Consider the following 13,089-nt stretch of genomic DNA (forward strand, 5'->3'; position numbering starts at 1 on the left):
AGGAGGGAACGTGTCTCACTGATCCAGACTGGTAGTTACTGCGAAAACATACAGAAATATTTAAAAAAGAATATATATCTATATATATATATATATTTATTTTAAGATTAAAAAAAAGGACCAACAGATGTGATCTTGATTTTCAAAATAAAATAAAGAACCACACAAAATACACACCGAGCACAACGATCACAGAGTGTTCTTAACTTTACAGTTCAACGTTTTTTTGTCGTCATTTAGTTGAGAAGAAAGAAAACGTAGTGTGACGTCATCCGGTGTGTGTGTGTGTGTGTGTGTGTGTGTTACCTGCTGATGCTGCTCTTCCTCGACAGAGTGTTACTGGGGGACGCTGGAGGAGTCTGATAGCTGTAGTTGAAGTCAGAACCTTTCAGGTCCAAAATCACCTGAGAACACAACAGAGAAAACAACGTGAATAAACGTGTTCTTCTAGAACTAGAGGAAGAGGAAGTGAGGAAGAGAAGTGTCAGAGGAAGTGTCAGGAAGTGTCAGGAAGTGTCAGGAAGTGTCAGAGGAAGAGATGTGTCAGAGGAAGTGTCAGGAAGTGTCAGAGGAAGTGTCAGGAAGTGTCAGAGGAAGAGAAGTGTCAGAGGAAGTGTCAGAGGAAGAGAAGTGTCAGAGGAAGAGATGTGTCAGAGGAAGTGTCAGGAAGTGTCAGGAAGTGTAAGAGGAAGAGAAGTGTCAGAGGAAGTGTCAGGAAGTGTCAGGAAGTGTCAGAGGAAGAGAAGTGTCAGAGGAAGTGTCAGGAAGTGTCAGAGGAAGAGATGTGTCAGAGGAAGTGTCAGGAAGTGTCAGAGGAAGAGAAGTGTCAGGAAGTGTCAGGAAGAGATGTGTCAGAGGAAGTGTCAGAGGAAGAGAAGTGTCAGGAAGAGGAAGTGTCAGAGGAAGTGTCAGGAAGTGTCAGAGGAAGAGGAAGGTACCTGCTCGCTGGCTGGTGGGAGTTTATTGGGCTCAGCGGTGAGGTTGGTCAGATCTTCCAGAATGGTCTGCAGGTGAGTCACCTCACCCAGCATGTTGATCTCATGGTCCTACACACACACACACACACACACACACACACACACAATCATCCTGGTTAAACAGGCTTTAAAGGCTGACACGCACACGCACACACACACACACACACACACACTCACCAGTACGGGCTTCATCATGCCGACGAAGCCGCAGTAACGCGCTCTCTCCTCTACGAGCGCTCTGCACACGGCTCTCTTCTCCGTCTCCTCCAGGACGGCGTAGCGCACGTTGACGTCCTGCAGCGCGTTGTCCAGCTGGCAGCGCACCTCGTCCTTCCCTACAGGAACACACACACACACACACACACACACACATTATTAAACATCACATTAATCCAAGAGGAGGAATCTGAGAGCCGACGCTGGAGGACGATCTGTGTGTCAAGACGTCCGAGTGCGAGGACCGTAAAATATGAACCTCTTGAATAAACATTTGTTTTGTTAAGATTTTAGTATTATTTTTTTCAACCAAACAAAAACAGGACAGACAAACCCTCTGAAAATTTAAAATAATATTTAAAGAAGCGTAAAGTGTGTGTGTTACATCTCCAGCACTACGTTTCTCCCCATAAAGCTGCTACTTAAAGCCAGACTTCCAGCACTGAGGAGCAGAGCGACACACACACACACACACACACACACACACTCGGGGTGTGATACTCCGGTCCTGCCAGCAGGGGTCAGCAGAGCGCCACACTCCCGACACCGCCCTCCTCTGAGCTCCAGCTTGTGATTAATTGTTTTCTGATTGTTAGAAATCGTTATGTGAAAACTGTCTCTTGGTTTGATGACGAAGCCTCCGATGTGATTTACTACGTTTCTTTGTTACTGGACTCAGGCCGCCGGCACGTGACCCGGACCGGCCTCCTCGTCCAAGACCAGCACATTTAAAAAAAAAAAAAACTCTTAAAACCCGGATCGCCGCTCCAAAAGAAACAAAACAAAACCCAAAAACCTGAAGCCACGTCGTGGCTCTTTGGTCTCGACTCCAGAAATAAAATAAGACTCATAAGCATCACCATGACACCTTAAGACACGCCTCTCAATGTGTAACATGTTTAAATATTTACTAAAATGTTTAAATATGTGCTAAAAAGTTTAAATATTTGCGTTACATTTTAAAGATGTGCTTTGTTTTGTTTAGATTAAGAGGTTTTTACTGAATATTGGATAATTGTGTCGCTCCAGACAAACAGTTGATATTGATATTAAACTTCACCAGTATTATTGTATTAAGAGTTTTCTGAAATTAAATTATTTCTTTAATTATTACTTTAAATATGCAAATGAGGCATAGCTTCAGACCTGCAGACCTTCAGAGCTTCAGACCTTCAGACCTGCATAGCTTCAAACCACCAGACCTGCAGACCATCAGACCTGCAGACCTGCAGACCATCAGACCTGCAGACCTGCAGACCTGCAGACCTTCAGACCTTCAGACCTTCAGACCTGCAAACCTTCAGACCTGCAGAGCTTCAGAGCTTCAGACCTGCAGACCTTCAGACCTGCATAGCTTCAGACCTGCATAGCTTCAGACCTGCATAGCTTCAAACCACCAGACCTGCAGACCACCCAGATGAGGAAACACACCCACTGGTATTAAAAGAAAATAAGAGCAGGAGCGCCGGAGGAAAGCCTCCGTCATGGTTCCCCCTCAGGGGTCAAATCTTTCAATGAGGTTCTTGTACTCATAAATAACTCATAGAAATATTCAACTTTACACGGCAACACATTCAGTGGACGGCTCGCATGTTAAGTTTGTACACACACAACCACAAGTATATAAAATGTGACGTTTAGGAACTACCCAAATAAATAAATATAAACATTACGTTGATATTTAATTTTTACTTCTTCCACCTCCATTTTAAAAAGATATTTTTCCCAAAACAGTGAAACAAAAAACTATTTCTGAGAGAGAGAGAGAGAGAGAGAGAGAGAGAGAGAGAGAGAGAGAGAGAGAGAGACCAGAGAGAGAGAGACCAGAGAGAGAGAGAGAGAGAGAGAGAGAGAGAGAGAGAGACCAGTGGAAAACAGCAGTTTTTGAAATCCAAACACACTGCAGACTTTGTGTCATAAAGCTGAACCCAAACACGACCTGTTCACTCAGAGGTGTGTGTGTGTGTGTATGTGTATGTGTGTGTGTGTGTGTGTGTGTGTGTATGTGTGTGTGTGTGAGAGAGAGACAGAGCACAGAGGATAATGTCCACGTTGCCAACAGGAGCTCAGTGTCGGCCTCCGTGGAAACTCACAGACGGGCCACACACACACACACACACACAGACACACACACAGACACACACACAGACACACACACAGACACACACACAGACACACAGACACACACACACACCTCGCGTTTGTCCTCAAACTCGTCTGGAACTTTAATCATCGAGAAACCGACTTCACGCGGCGGTTTCGAAACGCTTCCATCTGAAGCTCCTCCGACTCGGCAGGAAGTGATGTCAGCCAAAGTGTGAAGTAACTTAATCCCAATTTAATGTCAGTGAAGGACACACGGAACCCGACGAGTTACTGTGAGACGACCTGTCAATCAAACAGTCAGCGCCTTCACGGGCGATTTTCCATTCGCCTCCAGAGACGAGAAGAAGACTTGAAACTAGAGATTAAGACCATAAACTAATGTTTACAAAGTTTACTGAGGGAATAAATCAAGAGAAGTAGAGTCATTTATATAGACTTCTATACAACCAGAGGAGTCGCCCCCTGGTGGTCAGGAGAGAGAATGCAGCTTTAACACACGAAGCATAGACTTCTATACAACCAGAGGAGTCGCCCCCTGGTGGTCAGGAGAGAGAATGCAGCTTTAACACACGAAGCATAGACTTCTATACAACCAGAGGAGTCGCCCCCTGGTGGTCAGGAGAGAGAATGCAGCTTTAACACATGAAGCATAGACTTCTATACAACCAGAGGAGTCGCCCCCTGGTGGTCAGGAGAGAGAATGCAGCTTTAACACATGTAGCATAGACTTCTATACAACCAGAGGAGTCGCCCCCTGGTGGTCAGGAGAGAGAATGCAGCTTTAACACATGAAGCATAGACTTCTATACAACCAGAGGAGTCGCCCCCTGGTGGTCAGGAGAGAGAATGCAGCTTTAACACATGAAGCATAGACTTCTATACAACCAGAGGAGTCGCCCCCTGGTGGTCAGGAGAGAGAATGCAGCTTTAACACATGTAGCATAGACTTCTATACAACCAGAGGAGTCGCCCCCTGGTGGTCAGGAGAGAGAATGCAGCTTTAACACATGAAGCGTAGACTTCTATACAACCAGAGGAGTCGCCCCCTGGTGGTCAGGAGAGAGAATGCAGCTTTAACACATGAAGCGTAGACTTCTATACAACCAGAGGAGTCGCCCCCTGGTGGTCAGGAGAGAGAATGCAGCTTTAACACATGAAGCATAGACTTCTATACAACCAGAGGAGTCGCCCCCTGGTGGTCAGGAGAGAGAATGCAGGTTTTAAGACACTTCAGCATTGGCTTCACATAGTAAAGTTGCCGTGGTGACTAAGACTTCCCCGAACGGCAGTGCAGTCTAGACCGATCAGCGTCACACACTGATGACATCATCGGGGACGGACAGGTGGGCCAGGTGGTTTGGTTCTTTTGCCTCTTTTCTAACTTCCCAAAACTCTTCCATCGCCTCAACATCTTCGTCCTTTTCAGCTCCTCCGTCTCCTTGTTCAACATCCTCAACTCTTCCTCCCTTTCCTCCACTGGAGAGCCCGATGACATCATCCCTTTCCTCCTCCTCCTCCTCCTCCTCCACCACGTTCCTTCATGTAACCACTTGAGAAAGAGATAATTACATCATCCATCTTTGACCACCTCCTCTTCCTTTTATTTATTTATTTCTATGTATCATTATACACACGTCCTTCTTTTTCTTCTCCCTCCTCCTCCTCCTCCTCCTCCAGCCACATGGCGGAGAAGGTCAGCGCCATCTTTGATGTGTTTACTCGAGTCCTTCACTGAGGCCTGAACCCCGACTGCATGTTTTATTGGCAGTAACTCAGCGCCGAAGCTTTTATATTTATAGAAAGTGGAAATTTGGGGTAGAAGGTGTAAAAAATAAATAAATAAATAAAAATAAAAGTTATAAAATGAAAGTACAGCGAGATTCATTTCAACGATGCCGCGCCGACCGGTAAAACCTCAAGATGCACCGAAGGCACCGGGCCGGCTTTCAACTGATCGGCAAGCATTCAAAAAGGTATTTTTATATTTATATGTAAGAAGAGTCTGAATTAATCTAATGTTTCCTTATAATGATTCATTCTTGTTTTTGTTTCTTTAAAAGCAACGGCACCAGGGTGTTTGTGTGAAGAGAACAACAAGACCAAGAAGAAGAACAACAACAAGAACAAGAACAAGAAGAAGAACAAGAAGAACAAGAACAAGAACAACAAGAAGAACAAGAACAACAAGAACAAGAACAACAAGAAGAACAAGAACAACAAGAACAAGAAGAACAAGAACAAGAACAACAAGAAGAACAAGAACAACAAGAACAAGAACAACAAGAACAACAAGAAGAACAAGAACAAGAACAACAAGAAGAACAAGAACAACAAGAACAAGAAGAACAAGAACAAGAAGAACAAGAAGAACAACAACAACAAGAACAACAAGAACAAGAAGAACAAGAACACGAAGAACAAGAACAAGAAGAACAACAACAACAACAACAACAACAACAAGAACAAGAAGAACAAGAACAACAAGAACAAGAACAAGAAGAACAACAAGAACAAGAAGAACAACAAGAACAAGAACAACAAGAACAACAAGAACAAGAACAACAAGAACAAGAAGAACAACAAGAACAAGAACACGAAGAACAAGAACAAGAACAAGAAGAACAACAAGAACAAGAACAACAAGAACAAGAACAAGAACAAGAACAACAAGAACAAGAAGAACAACAAGAACAAGAACAAAAAGAACAAGAAGAAAAAAAAGAAAGAAAAACAAGAAGAAGAACAAGAACAAAAAGAAGAACAAGAAAAAGAACAAAACAAGAAGAAAAAGAAAAAGAACAACAAGAAGAAGAAGAAGAACAAGACAACAAATAGCATCTTCATGTCTCTCCTCCCATCATCTCCCACTGAGCAGTTGGAGATTCCCTATCTGAAGTGGTTACACACCACATAATGACAGAGCACACACACACACACACACACACACACACACACACACACACACACCTCATCATGAGGATTAGGGACCAGATGTTTACTGGTTACTACGACTACGTTTCTGAACAGTCCAACAGATGAAACTTGAGACTACAAGAGCACAAATTCATTGAGTCTAAATAAATGAATGAATGAAGCTTCCAGTCGTCGTGGAGTGTGAGACTCTTCATGAGGCCCGTTGAGCGTTCTCCTTAAGCCCCGCCTCCCAGCACTCGGCCCCCGTGAGCTGGATTTGGTGCTTTTTCTTTGAAGTGTTCGGACTGGGAAGTTGATTTACCTTTATATTAAATATATATATTAAATATATATATATTTACATCTCCACTGAGTTGCAGACGCCTCATTCCCATCAATGTAATTCTACGGGAATTATTAAGTATTTTAATGTCACCGTTTGCCTTTTTTTTGAGAAACTTGTGAAGTGTGATTTTAAAAACTTTCGGACTGAAGAGAAAACTATATTTTCAACACAGTTAATCCACGAAAAAAAGAAGAAAAAAAAAGCCCAGAGAAATAAAGAGACTTCTGTTACCAGGAAAAGAAACAGCTGCAGCAGTTTAGCCCTTATCACACACACACACACACACACACACACACACACACACACACACACACACACACGGTGCAAGGAAAGTGGCGTTATCGTGTGTGTCTGTGATTACGACTACTGGTTCACTGGCTTAGTTTGTGATATAAAATAATTAAATAAATTTAAAAAAAGTCCCGATGATTTGAACGGAGAGAGAGAAGAAAGTTAATGAAACAGAAAGAGTGAGAAAAAGAATAAGGAAAAACATGCTGAGACGTTAAACCCACATCAGACGTCGCTCTGTTTACCACGGGCGGGTCCACACTGAGACTGTGTGTGTGTGTGTGTGTGTGTGTGTGTGTGTGTGTGTGTGTGTGTGTATTTGCGTATTGAATTTGTTGAGAGGGAAGACAGAGAAGATATTTGTATAAAAGGCCTCAAGTTTCATTGCGATTGTTGTCCGCCTGTCCCTTTAAATGGCGGGCGGAGGAGGCTTCTGGGTTTCCATGGCAACATGCCAACTGACGAGCTTAAAGTCAGTGCGGGCCTCACCCGGTAACGATTTATATTTATATTTATATATATATGATGACGATATAATGCGACGTCATCCACTCTCTTCTGTTCTCACCTTTCACAATAAAAGCGTCATATTCACAGCCGAGTATTTTGTATTAAAGTATGCGTCCCCATTGGTGGTTTATGACTTTAAGAACCCGGCAGAGAGGAGGCCGCCTCCCCTCCCCGGCTTTAAAAAAAAACGTGAAAAAAGAAAACATGGCAAGGCGGCATTTATTCTGGAGGGATTATTTCCCCCTCCCCTCCCCTCGGGGTGACTGACAGGAGGCGGGTCTTCTGCTCCCTCTTACCTTTCTTCATCTTCTTCTGCAGCTTGATGGTGTCGGACGATTTTTTCTTGATGTCCGCTCGGGCCTTCTTGTACTCTGAGCGACAAACAACAAGAGTCAGAAGTGTGTGTGTGTGTGTGTGTGTGTGTGTGTGTGTGTGTGCGCACACACACCTTTAGCGTGGTCCTTGTCCAGCTGACTTGCCACTTTCTTCCACTCCTCCATCTTTAACTCCAGCGGCGAGACGAGGCCTTCTGAGAGAGCCCTGAGACCAAAAGGAATAAATTTTATTTTATTATTCATTATCATCAATTATTATTGGTAATTTGTTAATTTTTTTTTACCCACAATACGTCTCAAAAAATAGCCCAATAAATGCTTTATAAATGCTTTATAAACGACCTACGGAGCCTCCTGTCACCTGAGGCATAAAAAAAACACATTTATTTATTTGTTCCGGGTTTCCATGACGATTCGAGCGCCTCATTAAAACAGCTTTCATGTAAAGTGTTAGATTCGTTTCTCCCGTGAAGCTCTTTGAGCCGCAGTTTATCTCATGAAAGGTGCTTAATAGATAGAGATTATTATCATTATAATAAAGCTGTGTGTGTGTGTGTGTGTGTGTGTGTGTGTGTGTGTCCATTTCCCAGTTGACAGTAATTCGTCCAGTCTGGTTCTCAGCTTGTCAGAGGTGTCGTCACATCATTCACACCTTCACCTGTCCTCCTTCCTGACTAGTAAATAACAATTATGACGTGTGTGTGTGTGTGTGTGTGTGTGTGTGTGTGTGTGTGTGTGTGTGTGTGTGTGTGTGAGAGAGAGTGTGTGTGTGTGTGTGCGCGTGTCGTACGTTGTGAACAGTTTGAGTTTGGACTCGATGCTGCGGTGTCTCATACACATCCTGGTCAGCGCCGAGCCGATCTCCTTGGTGGCACCTGGAAAACAACAACAACAACAACAATCACACAAGTTCCATTTTCAAAATGAAATAAAACTCAATAACGTCTCAAAATAAAGTGGCCGCTTAAAATCTTTACGATTTAAAACTAAACGCCTGAATGTCCGTTGCTTCAGGAAGCGGTTATTTAGGAGATTAAGATCTTATGACGAGTGTCGAAACAATATGTGTGTGTGTGTGTGTGAATTATGTAAGAAGGAGAACGCCTCCTTTCACAATCAGCCTCGTTAGATTTATGTCACAACATCAGGTTTCACACACACACACACTAAAGCCACATAATGAGGAAATGATACATAATGTGTACACACACACACAGATTTTTAAACCAAACACATTGCAGCATCTTTACAATCTGACACACACAGATCTGATTATTATTATCACACACGCACACGCACACGCACACACACACGTCAGAGTGAAGCCTCGTCATCCACCCTCCTTCTGCCTCTCTCCATCCTTCCCTCTCTTCCTTCCGCCTTTCCTAAACATTCATTATCGGCCACACAACGTGGCAGAAGGCGGGTGGTGCGCACGCACGCACACACACACACACACACACACACACACACACACACACACACACACACACACACACACACACACACACACACACACGAGGCATGGGTGAGACGTTTAAGGTGTGGCGAGGTGCGTTGACTTTATTTGCCTTCCCCTCCCTGTTGCAGCTGCGAGCTCAGAGATCCAAGTCGAGAACGGAGAACCGCAGAACACCGACGTTAAGCTAATGCAGCTAGAGTGTGTGTGTGTGTGTGTGTGTGTGTGTGTGTGTGTGTGTATCTTTTCTTGCTTTTAACTAATTGAAACATTGCTGCAGCTTCAACATTGGTGCTACTCATTACTCCAAAAGGTCAAAGGTGGAGCAGGAAGTCCATAACCAGTCGACATGTTTCTACCTCCATCGACACGATAACATAATAAACAACATAATAAACAACATAATAAACAACATAAACACAATAAGTTGGAACGGCTCGTCGATGCAACTTCTGGTCACGTGATCAAATCTGACCAGCGCCGTTCTAGGCGTGACCGCTCACGGGGAGCCGGGGAATCGAACCGCCGGCCGATCCTCGGGCTGAAGGGCGAAACGCGCAAGAATGAAGTATTCTACTGCGCATGAATTACGACACGTGTGACAGAGCCTGTGTGTGTGTGTGTGTGTGTGTGTGTGTGTGTGTGTGTGTGTGTGTGTGTGTGCGCGTGTGTGTCCTCGCCAGGTGTTTTAACACTTATTGAAGGCGTTCGCCGTCTTTGTGTTCAGACACGTCCAACGGAGCTCGAGTCGACTTCGGAGAAGGAAAAAAAATGCAAATGCAAATCGACAAGATCAGACGGATTCGTTGAGGGAGCGAGTTTGTCGAGAGGCGCTACCCCCCCCCCCCCCCGTGGTAAACATGCCCGTTACCCCCCCCCCCCCCGTGGTAAACATGCCCGTTACCCCCCCCCCCCCGTGGTAAACATGCCCGTTACCCCCCCGTGGTAAACATGCCCGTTACCCCCCCCCCCGTGGTAAACATGCCCGTTACCCCCGTGGTAAACATGCCCGTTACCCCCCCCCCCCGTGGTAAACATGCCCGTCACCCCCCCCCCCCGTGGTAAACATGCCCGTTACCCCCGTGGTAAACATGCCCGTTACCCCCCCCCCCGTGGTAAACATGCCCGTTACCCCCCCCCCCGTGGTAAACATGCCCGTTACCCCCGTGGTAAACATGCCCGTTACCCCCGTGGTAAACATGCCCATTACCCCCGTGGTAAACATGCCCGTTACCCCCCCCCCCGTGGTAAACATGCCCGTTACCCCCCCCCCCCGTGGTAAACATGCCCGTTACCCCCGTGGTAAACATGCCCGTTACCCCCCCCCCCGTGGTAAACATGCCCGTTACCCCCCCCCCCCGTGGTAAACATGCCCGTTACCCCCGTGGTAAACATGCCCGTTACCCCCGTGGTAAACATGCCCATTACCCCCGTGGTAAACATGCCCGTTACCCCCCCCCCCGTGGTAAACATGCCCGTTACCCCCGTGGTAAACATGCCCGTTACCCCCCCCCCCGTGGTAAACATGCCCGTTACCCCCCCCCCCCGTGGTAAACATGCCCGTTACCCCCCCCCCCCGTGGTAAACATGCCCGTTACCCCCGTGGTAAACATGCCCGTTACCCCCCCCCCCCCGTGGTAAACATGCCCGTTACCCCCCCCCCCGTGGTAAACATGCCCGTTACCCCCGTGGTAAACATGCCCGTTACCCCCGTGGTAAACATGCCCATTACCCCCGTGGTAAACATGCCCGTTACCCCCCCCCCCGTGGTAAACATGCCCGTTACCCCCGTGGTAAACATGCCCGTTACCCCCCCCCCCCCGTGGTAAACATGCCCGTTACCCCCGTGGTAAACATGCCCGTTACCCCCCCCCCCCGTGGTAAACATGCCCGTTACCCCCCCCCCCCCCGTGGTAAACATGCCCGTTACCCCCCCCCCCCCGTGGTAAACATGCCCGTTACCCCCGTGATAAACATGCCCGTTACCCCCCCCCCCGTGGTAAACATGCCCGTTACCCCCCCCCCCCCGTGGTAAACATGCCCGTTACCCCCGTGATAAACATGCCTGTTACCCCCGTGGTAAACATGCCCGTTACCCCCCCTCCCCCCTGTGTGTGATTGGTGACCTAAACAAAGACATGGAGTCAAAACGTACATTGTGCTTCGTCTTGTTTTCATTTATATTTCTTCTCCCTCCTCCTCCTCCTCCTCCTCCTCCTCCTCCTCCTCCTCTCCCTCCTCCTCCTCCTCCTCCTCCTCCTCTCCCTCCTCGTCGTCTTCCCTCCTCTTCCCTCCTCCTCTTCTCCCTCCTCCTCCTCCTCCTCCTCCTCTCCCTCCTCGTCGTCTTCCCTCCTCTTCCCTCCTCCTCCTCCTCCTCCTCTCCCTCCTCGTCTTCCTCCTCCTCCTCCTCCTTGAACTCGACACGTTTTCGGTTTCAATGTTTTGTTGTTTTTTCCTTCCTTGTTTTGATTAAGCGGACCAACCAATCAGACACAAGGGACCCTCAAAGTGACCCCCCCCCCCTCCCCCCACCGTAAAAAAAACATTATGGTTCTCCGATTATCGGAAAGATTACAAACCAACCACTTTATGGTCAGAATAAATAAATATGCCAGTTAGTAGACTACAGAGTATATACTTGCAGTCCTTGTTAAATTGTGACCTGTTTATGGCAGCATTAAAAAAAGTTCACAATTCATTACTAAAATAAAAAAATAACAAAGCAGTAAATGTGGAGCCACACACACACCTGCTGAGGTGGAGCAAAAAGAGCCAATCAGATCAAAATGACAGAACCCCCCCCAACAACAAAGCCCCCCCCCCTCACACACACACACACACAGCTGACCCGAGGAGATCTCCGTCGCAGCTCGTCTTGTGATCCGTGAACTGAACTCGTGGTGCTAAAGACGTCAACTGTTCCCCGGTCGCCTGGGGGGGGGAGAACCAGGTCATGTGGTGGAACCGCCGGAGAACGAGACAAGAGGAACCCGCTTCAGAGAGATCGGACGATTGTGGCGGGATTCTTGACGAGTTGTATTAATTTATTTATTTTTTAAATCGCCAGTTAGTCATTCCTCAACATTCAAGATTACCACTGACAGCCTGCAGATATGAGATATCTGGTGTACAGTGAGAGGCAAACCACCAGGGGGCGACTCCTTTGGTTGTATAGAAGTCTATGCTTCATGTGTTAAAGCTGCATTCTCTCTCCTGACCACCAGGGGGCGACTCCTCTGGTTGTATAGAAGTCTATGCTTCATGTGTTAAAGCTGCATTCTCTCTCCTGACCACCAGGGGGCGACTCCTCTGGTTGTATAGAAGTCTATGCTTCATGTGTTAAAGCTGCATTCTCTCCTGACCACCAGGGGGCGACTCCTCTGGTTGTATAGAAGTCTATATAAATGACTCTACTTCTCTTGATGTATTCCCTCAGTAAACATTGTAAACATGAGTTCATGGTTCAATCTCTAGTTTCAAGTCTTCATTTAGTACATTATGGTAATTTAGAGTCAAACAGACCATAAAGCAGGGGATGCTTGAGGGCGGGGCTACACGGTGATTGACAGGCTACCAGAGTCGTATACGGCGTCTCTACGTCAAACCTACAAAATCCAAATATGGCAACTTCTGTTCATCAGTTATAAAAAAACAACATGGTGAGGACCGACAGCCAAATGTCATCCGGCGGAGGAAAAATGTGTTCTGGCTCGTTCCCGCGGAAGAGAACCTCCCACTTTGGGAGTCTCTTGACTCACCGCCGACGTGCCTTCGAGCTAATCGCCGGAGTCCCGGCTGTCGCTCTGTGGAACAATCTCCAAAAACACACGCCTCAGATCAGAGGGAGATGAGAACATTACCGTGGAAACCAACCACAAAGACTCACAAACGCACCAGACTGGTTCTCACACACACACACACACACACACACACACA

The 13,089-nt window shown here is 46.6% G+C and overlaps 1 protein-coding gene across 1 annotated transcript in view; it reads right to left on the reverse strand.

The window, feature by feature from the left end:
* mtss1 (MTSS I-BAR domain containing 1) overlaps positions 1 to 13,089 on the reverse strand; it is a 35,453-nt gene that overhangs the window by 4,957 nt on the left and 17,407 nt on the right. The window contains 7 exon segments of the mRNA XM_034532100.1: positions 1 to 38; positions 307 to 404; positions 939 to 1,046; positions 1,155 to 1,312; positions 7,656 to 7,730; positions 7,808 to 7,899; positions 8,485 to 8,569. The exon segment at positions 1 to 38 is cut by the window's left edge and continues 41 nt beyond it. Coding sequence (XP_034387991.1) covers positions 1 to 38; positions 307 to 404; positions 939 to 1,046; positions 1,155 to 1,312; positions 7,656 to 7,730; positions 7,808 to 7,899; positions 8,485 to 8,569 — 654 coding nt within the window.

Source organism: Cyclopterus lumpus, chromosome 5 (assembly GCF_009769545.1).
Source record: "Cyclopterus lumpus isolate fCycLum1 chromosome 5, fCycLum1.pri, whole genome shotgun sequence".
Classification (NCBI taxonomy): Eukaryota; Metazoa; Chordata; class Actinopteri; order Perciformes; family Cyclopteridae; genus Cyclopterus; species Cyclopterus lumpus.